This window comes from Arvicanthis niloticus, chromosome 2 (genome assembly GCF_011762505.2).
Source record: "Arvicanthis niloticus isolate mArvNil1 chromosome 2, mArvNil1.pat.X, whole genome shotgun sequence".
Lineage (NCBI taxonomy): Eukaryota > Metazoa > Chordata > Mammalia > Rodentia > Muridae > Arvicanthis > Arvicanthis niloticus.
Window position 1 is genome coordinate 98,997,202 of NC_047659.1, and position 21,255 is coordinate 99,018,456.

The window sequence follows — 21,255 nt, forward strand, 5'->3', positions numbered from 1 at the left end:
CTCCAATGTCTCCCCTTCCATCACCTCCCACCTCTATCACTTTCCCCTCCAGCATCTCCCCCTCCACCACCTCCTCATCATCTCCCCCTCTGTCACCTCCCCACCATCTCCCCCTCTGTCACCTCCCCACCATCTCCCCCTCTGTCACCTCCCCACCATCTCCCCCTCTGTCACCTCCCCACCATCTCCCCCTCTGTCACCTCCCCACCATCTCCCCCTCTGTCACCTCCCCATCATCTCCCCCTCTGTCACCTCCCCACCATCTCCCCCTCTGTCACCTCCCCACCATCTCCCCCTCTGTCACCTCCCCACCATCTCCCCCTCTGTCACCTCCCCATCATCTCCCCCTCTGTCACCTCCCCATCATCTCCCCCTCTGTCACCTCCCCACTATCTCCCCCTCTGTCACCTCCCCACCATCTCCCCCTCTGTCACCTCCCCATCATCTCCCCCTCTGTCACCTCCCCATCATCTCCCCCTCTGTCACCTCCCACCTCCATCACCTCCTACCTCCATCATCTCCCACCTCCATCATACCCCTCCATCATCTCCCCCTCCATCACTTCCCACCTCCATCATCTCCACCATCACCACCCACCTCCATAATTTCCATCTCCATCACCTCCCACCTTCATTTTCTCCCCTATCAGCTTTCCCTCCATTATCTCCTACCTCCATAATCTCCCCCTCCATCACCTCCTACCTCTACCATCTCCCCTATCACCTCCCCCTCCATCATCTCCCCCCATAATCTCCCCTACCCATCATCTTTCTTCCATCACTTCCTCCTCCACCACTTCCCCCTCCACCACCTCCTCCTCCACCACGTCTCCCTCTGCCACCTCCTACCTACATCATCTCCTCTCACTTCCACCATACCCCTTTTCAGGAACCGCTAGTCATCCAGGAAAATATTAGCTTTTTTTTTTTTTTCAAATAGGTTTGGGGTCCTTCGTCAATAGAAGATGAACAGCAGGAGGGTTCTGATAAATCTATATGAGACAGTCAGAAATTCTCTATGTCCCTGAAAGTGGCCTAGGTGTTTCCTCTAGTATTTCAAGTTCCCTGGCTCCTCAGGTGTGACTCTCCTTGGGGCTAGCCCCTCCCCCTCTCCCTCCCTCAGGTTTTATTCTAGCTGTCAGACTTTTTATGTGGACAGGTCCCTGCTTTCTTTGTCATCTTCCCTGGAGACACTTTTTAGTTTCTATTCCCAAAATATATTTAGCATTGTCCTTTATTTCCCCAAAGATTTTATTACCTTCAGGTAACAATTTCAGGTTCTTATGTTTTTAAACTTTTATTTCCTTTTCCTCCTGTGTCAGCTGTGTTATCTTCTGTGTGTGCTGCTTGGTGTTTTTGAGTAATGATCTGTGTGATTTTCATAAAGTCGATTGGAATTATTTCACCTTACAACGCACTCTGAAGAGACATTCAGGACGAGACCAGCCTTAAGCTGAATGCCCTGCTTGAGGTTTCTTCAAAAGATTCATACAATTTGGGGAGGAATTACTTCACCTGCCTGTTCCCTACCATCCAGTTTGTTGTGACAAGGTCTCCTATTAAGGTTTTTACCTAGTGCTGTCTCTGCTGTTTTGCTGTCATTCCCTCTAGCCCTCTCCTCAGCCACGTCCCCTCTATCAAAGAGAAAGTTCAGGTCTGCTGGAAATGATACATGGCTTCAGGGAAAACGCAATTTTCTTTCTTATTTCTCTAATTTTTCTTAAAATTGCTTTTATTTGTTTTGTCAAATCGCTGATGCTTTGAAAATGTTTCCCAAATATTTTGACAATATTCAGCAGAAAAGTTGGTGTAAGAAAACAACATCAATAATAACAGCAACAACAACCACAGCAACCAGTACAACGGCAGCAGAAACAATAACGACAAAAGCTACTTTCAGGGACAGACAGGCTATCTGGCATCATTCCACACAACCCCCAACCCTGTGGATAGTTTTTGGTTTTCCTCCCTCTCTGATGAGGAAACGGGCTCAGAATGAAACAGGAACCAGACACAGTTAGAGAGACCTGCATCTTCTCACCTCCAAGCCTCTCTATTAATGTGTTTGCTAGGAAATGGGACTAGCAAGCAACAGCAAACACACTTGGCATTCATTCTTGTCTCCTAACCACTTGTTGAGAAAAGGAGCAACAAATCTTGGGAAATGGATAGGATTGGGACAAAAGGTAAAAATAACTGGGGCTGGAGAGATGGCTCAGCCATGAAAAGCATGTCCCCATGTGAGGAGACTGTAACTCCAGTGGTCTGTAACTCCAGCTCCAGAAGAAACTGATGCCCTCTTCTGGTCAATTACGGCACTGCTCTTGATGTGCATATACTCCACACAGAGACACTCAACATACACTTAATTGAAAATAAAATAAATCTTTTTAAAAAACATAGAGTATGCAGAGGAGAAACCTGACAGATTTCACCATACAGAAGTGTGTTACATTACTCTCACTAACAGCAAAATCAACACCGAAGGAAGCATTCCAGTTGGTGTGTGTTACGTGAACAACATCCTAGCTATGGGCTGCAGATCAAAAGAGGACCATCTGCAGTATGGTGGAGATAATACCTAGCAAAATGTTGAATTAGGTTCTGTTTCCTGCTGTACTTGGAAACATAGATGTCAACGACTCACAGATAATAAAGGATTTTCCAGAAAGAGGGCTAACCTTCTACCTCTCAGAGGCCACAGGAAATCACAAAAGAGAATCCCAGTGTTCAAACACCAAAAACTCATTCATAAAATAAGAAGAGAAATACCAGCCAGGACTCTGTCTAAAAAAAATTGACACCCCTACCCCCACATTCAAGCACATTGCACTACTCCATTTTGCTGTTCTATTTTGAGTTAGGACACATCTCTACTGGAGCTAAGCCCACTCGAGTTCTTCTCCCATGACTCTGAGAATGTTTTCTTTGATGCACCCACAGATGTGTCAGACAGAGCCCATGTTTTTGCTTTACTTCACTTGTAAGACAAAGCAGAGAGCAGACCCAGCAGCCTTGGTCTGCCCTGCAGGATGAGATGATTCATTTCCCCACCAGAGTGGATGAGAGCTTCTGGGAGTCTGCTGATGGGGTGTGACCTGGGCTCTTGGCTCTGCTTGCTCCTACTAGAATGACCCTTCCATTTAGAGTTTAATTTTCAGTTCAGTCAATCGGATAGTTAAATTGCTGAAAAGGAGAAGCATTCGAGATTAATGATTGATGGGTCCTTCCTATAGTTCCCAGTACCACTGGCACATGGCTTCATCCTTAAATATGGCTTAGAGTAAGAATGTGCAGAAGCATCCCTTAAGCAAGGATCTCTGGACTACTGCTCGAATTCAGGAGACGGGTGGCGCTCATTTATTACATTTGTACCTTTCAGGGTTTTTATTTATTTATATTTGGTGCTTGTTGTATTCACGAAGGTTACTCATTCATTTTGAACTAAGCATAGACTATAAATGCAAATGCTAAAAGATTTGGAGAAGAAAAAGCAACAGAAAAAAAATTAGGGGAAGAGCTGTAAGTGGAAAAAAAATGGTGCTGGGATATGAACCCTTGGCCTCCGCCTTAGCTTCCCGGAGAATGTATTCCCCACACTCAAAGTCATGAAGCTCAGAAAGGGTTCATGGAGATTTCACCTTCTGCAGAGGCTTCCTTGGCTGTGTTCTATGCTCCATGGGATGTTCCTCCTGAAGAACACTTAGATTTCCCATCCCTGTTTGCCTTTGCCCAAGGCAGCTCAGCAGAAGTTCAGATGGCAAGATCAGTGCAGCATGAGCTGAGGTTTCAAGCAGTAGGTTTTGAAAATATCCACAGGAGTAGGAAATTGAGGCAGGGCTCCTTGGCCCTAAAGCCTCAGCTACTGCCTACACTCTCAGTTTCCTTGTCAGATGTGTAAGAAAAGATCCCTGCTTCCCACCAGTTTAAGCCCATCTGGTGTGGCTTCTGGCAAGTGCTAAGGTATAGAAACCCTGTTGTGACATCCCTGCCAAAGGGGAGAGGTGATGAGAGCTAGTCTGCTAGGGAAAAGGGACACAGGTCCTGCCTGGGACCAAGGTCAAAGAGTAGGTAATGGTGTTGCTTTGGAATGGACTCACTGGACACGTAACTAGAAAGGCTTAAAATCCTGTTGGAATTGAAAGGGTAACCAGAATGGGGCTGAACCCACTGTCTCTTCTGTAGGACTGCTGGTGCCCCTCCGGAGGATAACAGGGAACAACTAGACCATCTGTCCTAGCCAACCATCTATTCCTAGGACCAAAAACCTTAAAACAGGGAGATGGGAAGACTGTTAGTGCTGCAGTCCTCTGCTAAGGGCTGGGGATGTCTCCTTCTCCTTTTCCCTCCTGACTCCTGTGTGCATCGGTGGCATGAAACTCTAGCTTAAACTGATAAATTGGAGTTGTTGAGTTGAGGTTAAGAAAATACATGTGGGGTTTGGTTTCTTCGGTTTAAGCAGTAGCAGAAGATCATGAGGTCATACCCAAACACCCGTCCTGATTTTCACCTGGCAGCTGCCTGGTCAGACATCATGCCCACAGTAGAGCTTTGTGTATCTGGGAAATGAACCAGGATTGCTCTATTGCCTTCATTCAAGAGCAGCAGATGAAGAGAGTTATTTTGCAGATATCCAGCCTCTGAGTTCTTCCAGGGCCATCAGCCTGGGCCCCTCAGGGAGATGTCTCACATACTGGGTAAGTGGGACTCTTCTCTCTGAGGTTTCACACCCTCAACTCAGGATTCACAGATTTCTGATGGTTGGGATTTGTACCTAAGAGTGATTGTGCTGTACCAAGAAGACTTCAAGAGATGGATCCTACTGGAGCCCAGTCACAATTATGGACAATGATCTTACTATGATTCCTGTAAAATGTAATGGATTTCACCTGGAACAGAAACAAATCCTCAGTGTATCCATTTTGACATAAGTTAACACTTATAAAATCAAATCTCCTTGTGATTACCTTTCATTTCCTAAAGGTAAATTGTCTATTCCCTTCAATTATTAGTTTTAATATTTATTCATTTTTTATGTACATGTATGTATATGTGCCTGCATGGGCTTATGTACACCATGTTCATGCTGTACCAGAGGAGGCCAGTAGAGGGTGTTAGATCCTCTTGAACTGGAGTTAACAGGCAGTTGTTAGCTGCCAGATGTGGGTGCTAAGAACCAAACTCAGGTCCTCTGCAAAAGAAGTAAATGCTCTTAACCACTAAACCATCTCTCTAGTGCTAGCTACTGCCACATCCCTGTGCCTTCCCCTGTCCCCACCTGCTCTTTAAAAAAAAAAAAAAAAAAAAGAAAGAAAGAAAGAAAGAAAGAAAAAACATTGCTGAGTGAAGCTTAAAGTTTTTCCTTCTCTGGGAGACTAACAATGCTTGGGACTTAGTAACCAGATGAGGATAGCATGTGAGGGTAACAGAAAAGGGACAAGTTTGACCTGTGGGAGCTGGTACATCTGTGGGAAGCTGAGGCTTTTGCATCCTCGGTTCCTGGGCAGCTAGTTGCTCACATGGAGCCATAGGCTCACATCAGAGCCACAGGCACCCATTCTGTTAAGATAATGAGTTACCGCTGAGCCAGTATAACAAGAATGTCAGGTGTGAGCACAGGATTATTTTTTAAAGTCTTTTGGGTGGCAGATGTTCTATTTCTTAACCCATGTGATAAATAAGTGTGTTCGTTCTGGCATAATTTAGCAAGCTGCTGAGCTTAGATCTCTTTGTGCACATCATATGCCACTAAAAGGCATAAAAATCAGAGGAGGAGGCTTTGGGGCCTAATATAAAATTCTCTTGTTAGAATCTAACTTGAAATTTATGCTATGATTTCATTGGTTTTCTTTCTGAATTAAATGTTTTGTTTGGGGAGAATTACATGTTTGCATGTACCTGTCAAGAATAATGCGTAGCAGTTTCACAGTTCTTTACCTAGTTCCCCTGTTTGGAAATACCTTGCAAAGCTTTAGAACATCTCATGCAGGTTGGGATACAGTTACCTTGACACAGGGAGGGTGTAGTGTGCTTCCTTCGCCACGGGAACCCTCTCGTGGCTCTTTTATGGTTGTACTGTCTTCCTTTACTCCCTCTCTTTAATCCCAGCCCACATACACCAATCTATCCTTCATTTGCATAATTATCTTTTTATCGATGGGTCACATAGCATACATGCTTCAGAATCAGCTTTACCCTTCTGCATCATTTTCTGGAGAGACGTCTATGCTGTTTCATGTATCAAGAGCCTGATTTAATAATTACCGAGTAGTATTTCACTGTGAGTATACACCATGGATATACAACTGTGGGTATACAACAGTGAGTGTATACACCGTGAGTATACAACAATGAGAAAAACCAGTTTAGTTTTTAACAGTTAAAACCACTTTAAGAAAAAAAAAGCTAAAACAACTTGGTTTTAAAATGATGCACAGGATTTTGTGTGTATATAAATTCAAATTTCTACAGAGTAAATGCCCAGGAACTCTTGCTAGATCATATGGTGGATACATGTTGATATTTTAAAGGACCGGACACCCTTCCTTGCTAGATTGGACATGGCATCTTTACATGCCCACAGTTATGTGATCCAGGTGTTCTTGTTTTCTGAGCTTGAGCACAGCATGTGAGCACAGCATTTCGCTGTGCCACGATTTTCTATGTTCACCACCCTGGGCAGTATGCAGATGCTGGTCCTTGTGTGCAAGCCTGCTCATAACCAAACACTGGAGCATTTTTATGAGGCTACTTAAGTCTCCACCCATTAGTGCTCTTATCGAAGTCCTCTCTGCACTGGCCTCGCTGTCATCTTTTAGCCTGGCATTTTCCTGGCTCTGGGTATGATGAGTGTCTTTTGATTGAAACCTGAATGTTTGAGGCTTTATGTCACAAAACAATCTGGCTCTGCTTAAGCAACTCAAGCTGGCTTCCTCTAGCACTGTGGGGGAGTGGTAGGGGTATCTCACCTCATCACCATGTAATAGAGATAAAATTCCAAGTCCCCTACTCCATCTCTGTTGATAGATGTTTTAACTATCAACTCAACAGTCTGGAGCAGAGTTTCTCAGCCTTCCTAATGCTGCAACCCTTTAATACAATTTTTCATGTTGAAGGGACCCCCAACCATAAAATTATTTTGTTGCTACTTCAAAACTTTAATTTTGCTACTATTATGAATCGTATTGTAAATATCTGTGTTTTTCAACGGTCTTGGGTGATTGATCTCTGTGAAAAAGCCACTCAGAACCCCAAAGAGGTTACAACCCACAGGTTTAAGAACTGCTGGTCTAGGGTCACCTGAGAAGGTGATCTCAGCTGAGGGATAGCTCAGATTAGGTTGGCATGGGGAATGATCTTGATTGTTAAGTGATGCAGAAGGGCCCATTCCACTGTGGGTAGCACCATTTCCTGGGTTGTACTAGAAAGCGAGCTAAGCTCACTGAGTGAGCCAGCAAGCCAGCGGGCAACAGTGCTCCTCCACAGTTGCTACTTCAAGATTCTACTTTGGTTCCTCCCAGACCTGGGAGTGTAATAATAAACCCTTCCCTACCCTTAGTTGCTTTAGTCAGAATGTTCAAACCCTGCAACAGAAAGGAAACTCTAGAGTGTAGGGGGTTCAACTTGGCCTCATCAATTCCTCTGGTAGGGAGAGACAGGACGATCTCATCACTTTCCCCATGTGGCCTGGTCACTTTCATGTTAATGCTAAATTCTCACCAGGCCGTCTCTGTCTATGTGGGAGAGGAAAAGGGCTCTCCACTGCCAGGAGGGAGAAGGCACAGATCCCCATGAGGATCTTGCTACAACCTGTTGGGATAGAAGACTATCCATGTGGCCTATTGAGCTATTGGGAGTGTGGATACAGCTTTCTCTGTGTAGCTTAGATGAACTAGAACAATCACATACCAAAACTCTGTGTAGTGAAACTGCCCTTACCTGGTGCTTTGGTGAGAGACAACATACATTTGTTGGGGTATCTCTACGCTGGGGATCTGTGGGTCAGAAAGAAAATTAAGGAAGTTACCACTATCACTGTATTAGTCAGGGTTCCACAGAGTCACAGAACTTACGGAATGTCTCTATATATTAAGGGTATTTATTGTAATGACTTCCAACTAACCCAACAATGGACAGCTGTAAGTGGGACGTCCAAGATGCTCAGTCCCATGAAGCTGGTTGTTTCAGCTTGTCTTCTGTATACGCTGGAATCCTAAAAAACTTTGTTCTAACTATGCTGGCAAGTAAGTGCAAGCAGGCAAAGAAGGATGAGCCTTCCTTCTTCCATTGTCCTATGTAGGCCTCCAGCAGAGGTGTGGCTCAGATTAAAGGTATATACTGGATTTGGAACTTGCTCTGTCCCAGGCTGGCTTTGTACTCAGAGATCTGCTTGCTTCTGTCTCTTGGGATTAAAGACTAGTACTACCTTGGCTGGGCCTAAGCTTTTCATGGCCACTATGCCTCGAGCTCTAGATTGAAAGCACATGTCATCCCATGTCAAGATCTGGGTCAAAAGCCTGTGTCTTCCAACCTCAAGGTCTGGAACACAGGTGTGCCCTCCATTTCTGGATTGTAGTTCATTTCAGATGTAGTCAAATTGGCAATCAGAAATACCATCCCAATCACCCAGGAACCCACAGGCCCTAGAAATCTGTTTCTCTCTTCATCCTTTCAAGTCCTCTCAGGTTTGTTTTACTAAAGTATCTAGGGTGTTCACTGTGGTTAAGGGAATAGGGAATCTGTCTTCTCAGAATGGGCTTTTATGCAAAGAAAAGTGTGGTCAGATAGGATGGGGTTTACACAAGTGTGCTGGGACTGAGCCTCAGGTGAGCTAGAGCAGCATGCTCCCACCGAGCCATTTCCTTCAAGTCAGAGTCCTTTCTAGAGAACTTTCTGAATTCCTCAGGTCCTAGATCAGTTGACTCTGGGAGTCCCATTTTACCTGAGCCATTTCTAGTCCCTTGGCCTCATGTTAAAGAGTCTTCCTTGTTGCATTTAGCTTTTGCTACACCGCCTAAGCTCCAGGAATGGACCATGCCACCAGCCCCTGCCCAGAGAATATTAAATCCAAGGATGAAAAACAAGCACACACAGTTGTTCAATTTCAGCTTGCCTTATTGGCTCAATTGCTGGGTGTTATTAATCTCCATGGCTAGTGTGCCCTCCCCAATACTCTTAGCTCAGCACCCTAATCTGTCCTCAACTCCAGTTGCTCAGTTATCTTTAGCCCCAGCTCAACACCCCATCCTTCCACCTGGAGAAGCAGCCTGTGGAGAAGCAGCCTGTAGCAACTTCTCCGGAGATTTCACATGGCTGGTTACCTTTTGTCCCTCCAAAGCATGGTAAAAACTCTTTCCTCCCCTTAAGTCTGCTTGCTTGCCTGTGGGGACCTGGAAGTCCCGTCTATTCCTTCTACCCAGCAATTGGCCCGTTCCATCTTCAGTGATAGATCAAGTAGCAGTTGGGGAACAGGACCTTAGCATCAGAGCCATCCCTACACGTGCTGCACTCTTTGACCTTGTGAACTTATTGCCCTTCATCTAATCTAGAGCAACTCTTCCAATCATATAGGCCAACTTCCGAACAGGGGCGATCCCTCTGGGAAGGGCTGTCCTTTTATGGTAAAATGAAGAGAACAAAATGCATTGCATTTTCCATTTTTAAAAATTGTATTATTGGACCAGCGAGCAGGCTCAGTTGGTCAAGGTACTTGCCACCAAGCCTGACAACCTGAGTTTAGTTCCTGGGGTCCACATGATGGAAGGAGAAAACAGACTACCAAACTACCAAAAGTTGTTCTCTGCCTTCCACATGCATGATTTACACACACACACACACACACACACACACACACACACACACACAATGTAAAACTATATTATTATGTTCATCCTACTTTCTAGGAGTCAAAATGCACCCTTTATATATAGTGATAGTAGATGCTATTTTCTGTTATTTTTAACAAAAACTAAAGTTTAAAGTTTGCAGTCACATACTGCTTTCTCTAAATTTGCCTTTGTCTTGGTTTTTCTTCCAACTGAAACCTTTTAATTAAAAATTAACATGGAAAAATGGAACTCATTTTGCATATACTGAAATGTGTAAATTTTGATATACTTTGTTGAGTTTTGCCAGAAGGCAGACTGTATAACACAGACAATGTTAATCACATTGGAGAAAGTGTCCATTGTGGGAGAAGTTTCTGGGAGCCAGCTTTCTGTCTCTGCCTTCCCTGTCTCCTGCAGTTCCTACTGTGTGTGTAACTCAGTTCCCCTGCTGCAGAACTTGGGGGAGCAGACAGACTGGCTCCCTCTGTGCAGCATATGTCTGTGATGTGTTAGTCCTTTCCTCTGTATTGCTCCCCGACTAGTATTTCTTTGTGCAGACTTTTCTGGCCTCTCACTGTCTCTTCTCCTTCTCCAAGGATCTTTGCTCTAAGACTCTGCTGTGTCATGGCCTCCAGTAACTGGCCTTCACCTCCAGGTGACCTCAAGCACAGTCACTGAGTACAGAGTCCCATTGTCCCAGAGAGGTAGCAGACATGGGTACTAACAGGCATGCTATCTCACTGTGTTAATAGTCATCTCTCGGACATCTGATGATGTTGAGGATCCTTCAAGCTTACTGCTCATTGATATATCCTAATATTTTTGTGAAATATATGATTTTTGTCCTCTATCTATTAAAAACTACATAATGCTATGTGGTAGGAATTTGCTAGACATTGTAAATATGAGAACTTTTAATTTTCCAATCCTGTGGCCTAGTCATTTTCTTAATTTCTTTTGATAAGCATCAGGCTTTAAGTTTGCTGGGATATAAGCCATCAGTTTTTACTAGTATCCTTGTACCTTTCCTGAAAACTTTTTGCCTAACTGAAGGCTGTAAAGATATTCCCTTAGGCTTTCCTGGAAAGCAAATGGCAGTTGCTTTTACAACGATGTTTACTTCCTATCTCAAATTAATTTCTGAGCATAGGATGAGGTAGAAGTGGGCTGTCATAAAATTAGCCAAGTATCTAATCATGACGTGTTAATAAACTTGCCTTTTCCCATTCAAGTATTTTGCCTTCTCTGGGGGAGAATTGACTGAACATATGATTATGAGGCCATTGGTGATTTTGTGTTTTACTCCATTCATTGGCTTGTCTATTATCTTTACTAATTTTGTCTTGATTGTTATAATCAATCTTATATTGGATAATACAAATCTGTGTATTGTATTCCTTCTTTTCAAAATTATTTTGTCTGTCCTATTTTTTTAAATTTCTCTATACATTTTAGAATTGCCTATATATTTCCCACTCACATTTCCACCGACTATAACACTCTGTCTGTGAACACGGCGTGTCACTTCATCCAGTCATTTCTCTCCAGCAGATCTTTTTGATTAGCCGTAGAATTCTTGAGCATACTTCACTATGTTAAGCCTTAATTTGTATATTCCTAAAGCTATTAGATGGCATATTTTAATTGTATATAATCCGACTACATGCCCTAGATGTAGTGTAGACTATTATTCTTGTACATTGGCTTGTACAATTAAACCTACTAAGTCCACATCCTACTGGACCCTCCCTAAGTATTCGACTTTAGAGTATGGATTTATCATTATTATCAAGAAGGTATGTGTCCTGGACTTTTTAGCTTCATGGACACAAGTGCTTTTAATAGCAACTTGTAAGGGTTCTAATTCTAGTTAGGATTCGAAAGAAGTGGAGAGAACTTTGCTCCCCTGTGAAGAAGATACAGAATCCAGACAAAGCAAAGCCATACTTACGAAGCAGGGCTGTGCTCAAAATGATGAAGTAGCTTCATAGAGACACAAGGTCCTTGGGGATAAACCAAAGTTCCTGATGCTTCAAACACGGGGTGAGTGACTGTATAGAATGAGGCTGGACAGAACTGGGAAACCTGGAATGCAGTAAGAGGCACTGCTCCAGCACCCCCATCGTGTGGAATATTAAACTGGTGGGGGTGGGAAGCACAGAGAGAACCTAAAGTGGCCGAAAATATCACCGCATTGCAGTTAAGGGATTTAAGCACCCATAGCTCTCTGTAAGGAAGCACCCCAGTCTCAGAAGCACTCCCTGGAGACACCAGAGGGATGGCTGTATTTAGTGCTGTATTTCATGCATTTGTGAGGTTTCTGCCCTTGAAGAAATTTTTGTGACTGAAAATCACTCCCTCTCGGTTATGTGCTTATCAGACTGAACCATCAGTTGCTTTAGATACCATATTCTTTGGTATTAAAAGGTGTGAAAGTGGTGTGCTAGCTCTGTGATAACCACCTAATTGAATATTCTTTCTCGTTTTGTGTAAATGCCTTTGTCTGTTAGAAATGCCAGCAAGCGCAGCCCTGTGGTTACTTTAATTCCATTGCTGATCCTTTCATATGGTTTCCTGTATTCTAAAGGGAAAGCCGTGCACGCTTGACTTCTGTAGACACTTTTCCTCTTATGAATCAGCAGCAGTTTGAATCGATGTCAGACACTTTTATTAAGTGGTTAAATCGATGCCTCTGTGTCAGCACTCTTGTTTTAGGTAATGGTGATTTAGCATTCTCGCTAAAGGAAATGCCAGCGCATAAAGAAATATTTACTGCTAACTAGAGAATCTAGAGAATCTGTGATAATAATCATAGAAGGGCTGGGCAAACATGAGATCCTGGGTTCAAGCCTGTGGGTCACAAATCATCATCACCACCACCACCACCGGCAGCAGCAGCAGCAACCCCACCACCATTTTTCATTTTCGTGTGTGTGTGTGTGTGTGTGTGTGTGTGTGTGTGTGTGTGTGTATGTGTGTATGTATGAGTGTTTTTATATTTGTATGAGCACATATGTGTGTGCTCACTTATGTGTATGGACATGCATGTAGAGACCAGAGATTAATATCAAAAATTATCTCTTTTTTATTTGTTTGCTTTGTTTTGGTTTTTGTTTTTGTTTGTTTTGTTTTGTTTTGTTTTTTTGGAGACAGGTTTTCTCTGTGTAGCCCTGGCTGTCCTGGAACTCACTCTATAAACCAGACTGGCCTTGAACTCACAGAGATTCCCCGGTTCCTGCTGCTCAGGTGCTGGGATCAAAGGCATGCACCACCATGACCCAGCCCAATATTTTTTTTAATCCAATCAAGTTGACAATCAGAATTAGTCGCGATACTATCTTCAAGGGAGACAAGCAGGTAGGGACTGAGTCAGAACAAGACCTTTGGGTGTTTAGTGAGAAGACTAGTTTATATGTCACAGGAAGAACAAAGATATTAACTGATAGCCACAAATAACACAGAAACCAGACGTGGTAGTACACACCTTTAATCTCAGCACTTGAGAGGCAGAGATTGGCAGATATTTGTTAGTTTGAGAACATCCTGGTCGATCTAGTGAGTTCCAGGCTAGCCATGGCTACATAGTGTGACCCGGTATCAAAAATAAAACAAAAGTAATACAGAAACTTCATTTCACTAATAGCTTGAATTTTGTTTCCATCACATCGTTAAATTAAACAACATTTTCTCATTAATTTGAAGATTTCTTCTCCTTTGTATATATTTGCCTGGATGTAAGTGTGGAACGTGTGGGGGCCAGTGTCCATACCAAATGTTTTCCTCTCTCTCTCTCTCTCTCTCTCTCTCTCTCTCTCTCTCTCTCTCTCTCTCTTTTCAGGAATCCTCACTCCACTCTCCAGAGCTGGCTGGCATGGCCGCTGCAGACTGTACCTGTTTATTTGATGCCTCTTATTTACTAGCATAGGTGTGGGTCCTCTTGTGTGTGGCAAGCACTCCAACTACTGTGCCATCTCTCTAGCCTTGGAGATTCTCTTGCTTTTTAAAATGATTCGTTTCTTTTTCATTCATATCTCTGTGTCTCTGGACATACGCACACATGGATCCCATGAAGTTGAAGTTACAGCTAGTTGTGACCACATGTGGGTGCTGAGAACTGAATCCAGGTCCTCTGCAAGAACAGCAAGCATTCTTACCTGCTGAGCCATCCCCAGCCCCACTTCCTCTTCATTTTTGGTTTCTTTCCCAATATCCAGGTTTATCAGAAATCAAGTTGGCTGAACATAATGGACAGGAAATTAGTCAATACCAAACAGTCATTTAGAGATGATGTCAACTCCACTGGGTTCCTTTCGAAAATGGGTACAATTGATATAGCAAGTTTATTTGCTTTACATTTCTGGGAATAACCATTAATAGTAATTAATTTCAGCTCTGTGAGGCTGAAGTTCTTTGGGTTATCTTATGTGTGATCATTGCTGGAGTTAACAGTCAAGTGGACACAACAGTACTGGGGTTGGGGGGGAGGCAAGGTGGCCCTGCTGCATTGGCAGTGGGTGCTGGCTGTTGGCCAAGGCTCCTTACCTCTTCTTTAATAGGTTTCCATTCACCAGCAGGTGATACGGGACAGAAAGTGGTATCAGGGTCACAGGAGAACAAGAGCAGGGTCTGTGGAGCCTCTTCAAGGCCTAGCCTGTGGAATTCACCTTCTACTTGCTACATGAGCCATGTGTCCTCTCAAATACGTGGGATGGAAATAAAGAACCTAGCACAGTGTCCAAGCAGGAAAGGAGCAGCTCACTTGACTAGCCATTCATTTCTCCATGTGTTTCAGTTTGGGTTTCCCCAAAAGTATCTGGAGCTGGAAACAGGCAAGACACACAGAAGCAGGAAAACCTATTCACAGAGAGCAAGCAGCGGTTGGGTACCACACCTTGCAAATTCCTACATGGTCAGGGCCTTACTGAATGGAAATAAGAAAGCTTAGTGGGTGGGAAGCTTAGAGACTACTGCTTCTAGGCCATCTCCTTTTTCTAACTGGATATGGCAGTGCTGGGAGAGTCAAACAGGAGAGAAGAAAGAAAATATGTAAGCAGGTGGGTGTAAGGACAGGAATCCCTCCTCCAGGTCACAGAGTCATATATCCACACTCTGGGCCTCCTGTGCCCCATGTTTCTGCTTGCTTTCTGGTTTGTATTTATTATCTTACATGTCCATGTGCGTGTGTCCGCTAGGCTGTATGTGAACCACATACATATATATGCCTGCAGAGGCCAGAAGAGGGTGACAGATTCCTGAGAACTGGTGTTACAGGTAGTTGTAAACCAAATTTGGGTTCTCTGAAAGAACACCAAGGGCTGGTGACCACTGAGCCATCTATGCAGGCCCCATCCAAGTACATTGTTTTTATTAAGCAGATTGTATTTAAGATTTATTTTTGCTTTATGTGTATGTGTTTGCTTACATGTATATATGTTCACCATAGGTGTTCCTGGTGCCCAGAGGGGCTAGAAGAGGGAACTCAATCCCCTAGAACCAGAGTTAGAGACACCTGTCAGCCACCATTCGGGTGTCAGTAACCAATCCCAGGTCCTCTGCAAGAGTAGCAAGTGTGCTAACCATTGAGCCATATCTCCAGCTCCCTACTCAAACTGCATTTTTTAAAGAGCCCCTGAAACTTTGTAGTAGCTTCCTGATGTAAGAGGCCATGATTTTCTGCAGTGTGTGGCGTTCATGTAAGCTTTTCAAGTCCAGTGTGGTCTCTGACACAGGACTGTTCGCATACTGGAAGTAAAAAGAGGCTGGAGATTATGCTCTTAATAGGAAAAGATGGATGGGTGTGCAGTGTGGGAGCCCCACCCCACCCTTCCAGCTCCATGTGCAGTGTGGGAGCCCCATCCCACCCTTCCAGCTCCATATTCTAGGTTCTGTTGAAGTAGGATGGGAAAGCTGGAGGATGCTTTAAACTACTCTAGAACCTGAGGTTTAGAAATTATCTTGGTAGTCAATGTTTGGTTTTCCTAACCAGTTCAATCCTCTTTTCCAATACCTGTGGGGGGTAGGGGTCTCACTCCTGAGAATGATAAGCATAGAAATACTGTTCTTCACCAGCATTCGGCCTTTCCTTCCCCCCCCCCAACTCTTTCTTATAGCAAATAGAAATCACTTTCTGAAATTTCTATACCTAACCTTTAAATCTATATTTCGCACTAGACAAACCAAACCCATAGTGTTCCTTCACAAGCCTTCTTTCAAAATGAGTTTCCCCCATTGGCGGCTACATGACAAGAGTTGGCCTATCTGCCTTAATGAAACCCAAAGGGAACATTATCTTGAATAATTACATGAGTACACGTGGCAAGTTCAGGGGCTGGGTATACCATCTCGTGGTTTTGAAATGTGTGGTAAAAGACATCAAGAGTTGACAGATTAGTTGGGGATTTGTCAAGAGTATTAATTACAGACTTGGAAATCCTGGTTAGTGACAGTCTGTCTTGTCACATCTTGCAAATGTGATCAAAGTCATTTCAGTACTTATTTGATGGTGCCTAACCACAGTGTGTGAAAAGCAAAGCTTTTCATTAGAAATCACTGGAAAATAGGGTGCACTTTGAAGGAAGAGGGCCTTGAACTGCCCTCCACTCCACACTTCTGCCTCCTCTTCCTCTTTCTTTTGGGGGAGTTCCCCATTGTTTCTGAACACCTGAAATGTCTTGGGCATGATCAGTGTGGGAGTTGGGGGGTAGTTCTTAAAATATGGATAGTACACAAGAACAAAGTGGGATCCATAAAAGTGGTTTTTAAAGCCACAAAAAGAGACTATAAAGCCTGGAGGTGGTTGTTGTTATTCAGTCAGTCAAAGACATGTATAGCCTAACGAAGACTTCAAATGTCGGAGGACAGTATGAAGTTGCTTAGGGGAAAGGAAAACAGGCCTCTGCCCTTGTTCAGATCTAGAAAAATAATCCTTTATTTTGGCTTCCTTGTAGGGGTGAGTGGGTGGGTAGGACGGTGCTGGCATCTAAATCATAGAAAATGAAATAGAAACACAGCCCTGGTCTGCAACCTTCATCCCTTCTGGGAAGTCTGTCCTGATGTGCCTGCATTGTCTAGCAGAGTGGGCCAACCACTCATCGATTTTGCGCAGTTGGAGAGGCCAGAAAGCGACTAACGCCGAGCCTTGGTTTGTTTGGTGGTCCACTGCAGTCCCTAGGACCCTCCTTACTGCCTTCCAAGCTCTGTTGACACCCTTCTGGTGAGATGAAGCAGATCTTTTCACCGGCTCATCTGTTCAGTTCTTGTCAGTTGCCTCTGTGCGCCAGAGGGTGGCACTCCAGAGGTGGAGAGGAAGAGAGGGAAGGAAGGCAGGAAAGGAGAGAAGACTGCGCTAATTCTTAGACCTAAGTTTCTAGTTATCGAGATACTCTGAGCAAAGAGCCGCTACCCTCAATCCCTTAACAGAAAGGTGGGGGAAGGACCTGATTTTCGGCCCGACCAGGGGGTCAGAGACTTAGAGATTTTTAAGAAGACACAGCCTGTTTAGAAACAACAACTTCCTATGTTGTGGGGAACCCAAATTTTCTGCACTTCTAAGGGGCAGACAGCAAGTCCTTCGTGAGCGCGCCCACATCTGACCTGTCCCTCTGTGTCAATCTTTGCAGTTGCTGAATTTGTGCGAGTCCGTGAAGGATGACGCCCTGAAGGTGATCTCTGCCTTCAACATTCCACACACCATCATCCGTGCACCAATAGCAGAAACCCCCAACCCCGGGGCTGCTGAGGCCTTCTACACGACGCCCACGCAGCCGCTGGTGCCGGATGAAGAGCGCTCTCGACTGGCCAAGCTGTGAGCCAGGCGAAAAATGTAGTGTCCCATCTTCCAAGTATTTGGCCAGAGCTGGAGCAGAGGCCAAAGTGGCAGGTGCAGGGCAGCCACCTTGGGGATTTTGGTCAGGCAGAGGAGGTCCGGCTAAGGCTGGCAAGGAGCAGGACAAGTTGTCCGGGAGAGGGAGCCCTAGATGGATGTCCCAGTAGCACAGTGACTTATCTGGGTCTCGTAACCTCGCCTGGCCCCTTGCCTTGACTTCTCCCAGCCATGGTCCAGGATCCCCAATCGTGTCGCCCACCGCACGGTGCCACCAAAGATCTCTACTGTCAGCTGTGACTCAGATTCCCAGAGACTCGGAAAAACTCTGGCGCTGGGTGAAAAAAAAAATCAAAACATACAAATCAAACACCCTTAGGCAAAAGGGGTGGAGGAAAGCTCCACCCTCTCCAAGCTCGGGCAAAAGTTCAACAAGGGATGATTAGTGAATCAGACTTGCTCCAGCTCTGCGAGGAAATGCGCAGGCGAGAGAGGAGAGTTTGAGCCTGGAGTCGTCCTAGTCTAACCAGGTAGGCGATCTCCGGACCGCAGGACCATGCACAACAAAGGGTTCTCCGCACTAAACTGTTACCCACCCTTCAGAAAAGCATATATGTGCAAAGTTTAATAAATTAAACGATAGAAAGGTGCTCCCGAGGCTTGGAGAGGTAGGGATGGCGGGCTTCGGGAATAGTTGGAATAAAGTGTTTTTGCAATTTGGAGAGATTACACAGGCGGAAATGAATTTCTCATTTGTATTGCCCAGTTTCGTTCTCGTCTCTAGCCATCGTCTCGCTTCCCTCCCTCCACATCCGTTGGCAGCCTCGGGAAGGCACGGGTGACCCACTGGCCCTTCCCACGCTGCTCTTCTCTGCCGTCAAATCCGATCCCAGAAGTTCTCCCGGCACAGCCGGAGAAAGCTGCATGGGCCCAAAGGCCCGCGGCTACCTGACTTGAGGCACTTGGTGAAAGCTCCCCTGACTGCCTTGTTCCCTGGTGATGCAAGAGCCTCCGCCTCCAGGCCGGCTTCCTAATTAAGCTCTAAATAAGAGCACATCGCCCAGCCCGTTGCTTTCCCTAGTGCCTGTATATTTTCTTTTAGCGTGTCCAGGGTTGCAAAATCGGAAGACTCCAGAGCAGCCTGCTCCCACAAAGAAACACCGGCGCTTCCCCCAGCCCCACCCTAGCCCCACCCCCACCCCTGTATGGTTCTTTTCTAGTTCTTCTAGTTCAAGTCTGAGGTGCCTTGCTCCCTGCTGAGAGCGCAGAGCAGGCAGACTTGTTACTGGCTTTGGATTCCCGGAGTAGCAGCAGCAGGTTGGGCTTCACGGGATGCAGAGCGGCCAAGGCACCGTACTTGTTCACAGCCTTGGTCAGCAAAGACCTGGATCGGCAGTGTACTTGGCTGCATCTTCATCCCTGCCCTGTGCAATCTTGTAGCGATCACCCCTCACCTCTAGCAGGGGCAAGGCTTTTTGCCTTGAGACCTTCAGCTTCCCTGGGAACCAATGGCTTCTTTGATCTCTCTCAGGATTTACCTGAGAACCAAGACTTTAGCCTGGGGCTGTGCTGTGTCACGGTGACGTTAGATCCGCTTATAAACACCAAAATGACCAAGATGGCCCAATGTTGGGACGGCAGGCCGCGAGACTTGTTCTGCATGAAAAGGCTACGTCCTTCTTGCTGCCAGCCTGGATGCAGGTTGGGTAGCCCTTAAATCGAGTTTCCTTAATCCTCGTGCGTGGGGTGCGGGACGTTCCATTTCCAGATCAGCTTCTCTCGGCCGCAGCGGTGAGAGAAGGCGTTGGGGTTGGGGATGTACATGGCACCATTGACTTCGAGACTTCCGTTGGTGTCACGAAGGCCTCAGGAGAGTCAGGGGGAGTTTTCGACCCCCTTATGGCTTTCCCAGCTCGCCCTGAACTCCGCAGCTCTGCGGTCGCCAGCTTCAGCGGGCCGATGGATAGACAGCTCCTGGCGGTACCTTGTGAGCCCAATAAATTCTGAGATTCCCAATACAGCTCATGGCACAACCGTCTTTCCTTGGTAGCCCCCCCTTTCCTTCTAATTATTTTTTTCCCGTTAACTTTCTCATTCTCCTATTTTATTTGCTTGTCGTGCACGCCCGTCGCTCCCCGAAGCTACCCTTGTCTCTCAACTGTCCTCACCAACAACAACTTTGCCTCTTAAGTAACTGGGCACTGAGGAAACAAACATAAAACACAACAACAACAACAACAGCAACACACACACGGAGGGAGGGAGGGAGGGAGGGAGGGAGGGAGGGAGAGAGAGTGAGAGAGAGAGAGAGAGAGAGAGAGAGAGAGAGAGAGAGAGAGAGAGAGAGAGAGAGAGAGAGAGAGAGCACGAACCAGGGAGAACCTAAATGAGGACAGAAGGCAGAAGGGAAGGCGGCGATGAAGAGTCCCGCTTGAGGCGCAGCCGAGGAGGGGTGAGCATCTTGCTGATCTCGCCCCACCCCCACCCCCAGGCCAGGAATTCTAGGAAAGGACAGTCAAAGGCCACTGCCCATCCTTGCACCAATCTAGTCTCCATGGTTTCGGGCTGAGAAGCTCCGCAAAGCAAGGGCGCAGGGGCGCCTCCTGAGGCTTCCAACTGGTGCCCGCGGCCAGGCTGGACACAGAGCAGCGTGCCCTGAGCGCCCCCTAAGTTCCGCTCTGCGAGGTGGCCGCCACGGGAGGACGGGGAGGGGCGGGTACATTCTGAGTGGAGGATGGGCGTGCATGCAGCTGCCCGCAGGCCAAGACACTAGGGTAAACACGCCGGGGTGGGCGGCGCACGCAAACTGCAGGACAGCCGGCGGGGCCACCCTCCCCACTACCTGTCGCAGCCTGCACGCGCCAGCGGCCTGGGGGCCGTGGGGGTGGGGCTTACCTTCCGGCTTGCCCGGGGCCGGACTGAGCGGGGGCGGAGCCCGCGGTGATTGGGCGCGGGAGCGGGGGCTCAGTAGGAGCTGAGTCGCTGGGGCAGGCTGCTTTCACTTCGCTCCCCGCAGGCACTGGGTCACCAACTGGTAGGAGCTCAGCGGTCCTTGCCGCCGTCGCCGTCGTCGTCGTCGCCGTCACCGGATTCCTGCAGCCGCTCTGCGAGCTGTGTTCCACTTGGATTCACACCACCTCCTCTGTTCCCGCCGTCACAGCCTCGGCGCCCTTCCCCTGGCCCTCGTCCACCCAATGTCTGACTCTGATTCTCGGACTGAGAAACGCAAGGTAAACACACCGCGATTCCCGGGGGTGGGGGCAGGCTGGGGATGGAGAGAAGACAGGCGCCGCAGCCACCTCTGCGGCTTCATCTGTCTCTGGTGTCGCACGTGCGGGTGGAGGCGCTGGTTTGTCCCGCGTGGCGCGCGGCTGCAGGAGACGAACGCTGGGTGTCGGGTCGAGGTCCCTGCGTGCCAGGGCACTTCTGGGGAAGGGTCGTGGGCACAGAAGCTGCAGGCACTTAACCGAAGACTGGGTTGTGCCCCGATGTCGCACAAGGGGCCGCTGAGGCATCTCTCGCGGGCCAGGAGGGCCCGTGGTCTCGGCTTGGAGCCGAGGTCCCGCTTCGTGGTGCCGGTAGTGCGTCCAACCGGGAAGCGTCGCCG

General features: G+C 46.6%; 2 protein-coding genes across 4 annotated transcripts in view; both read left to right on the top strand.

Moving 5' to 3' along the window:
- The window catches only part of Acoxl (acyl-CoA oxidase like), a 281,145-nt gene extending 263,066 nt beyond the window's left edge, over positions 1-18,079 (top strand). For all 3 annotated transcript variants that reach the window (XM_076929722.1, XM_076929723.1, XM_034495836.2), the window contains one exon: positions 17,446-18,079. In XM_076929722.1, coding sequence (XP_076785837.1) covers positions 17,446-17,634 — 189 coding nt within the window. In that variant the 3' untranslated portion in view covers positions 17,635-18,079. The remainder of the gene's footprint in view (positions 1-17,445) is intronic.
- A 2,566-nt stretch (positions 18,080-20,645) lies between these two features.
- Bcl2l11 (BCL2 like 11) overlaps positions 20,646-21,255 on the top strand; it is a 35,895-nt gene continuing 35,285 nt past the window's right edge. Inside the window, exon 1 of the mRNA XM_034495676.2 lies at positions 20,646-20,878. The gene's annotated coding sequence lies outside the window, so the exon portion shown is untranslated. The remainder of the gene's footprint in view (positions 20,879-21,255) is intronic.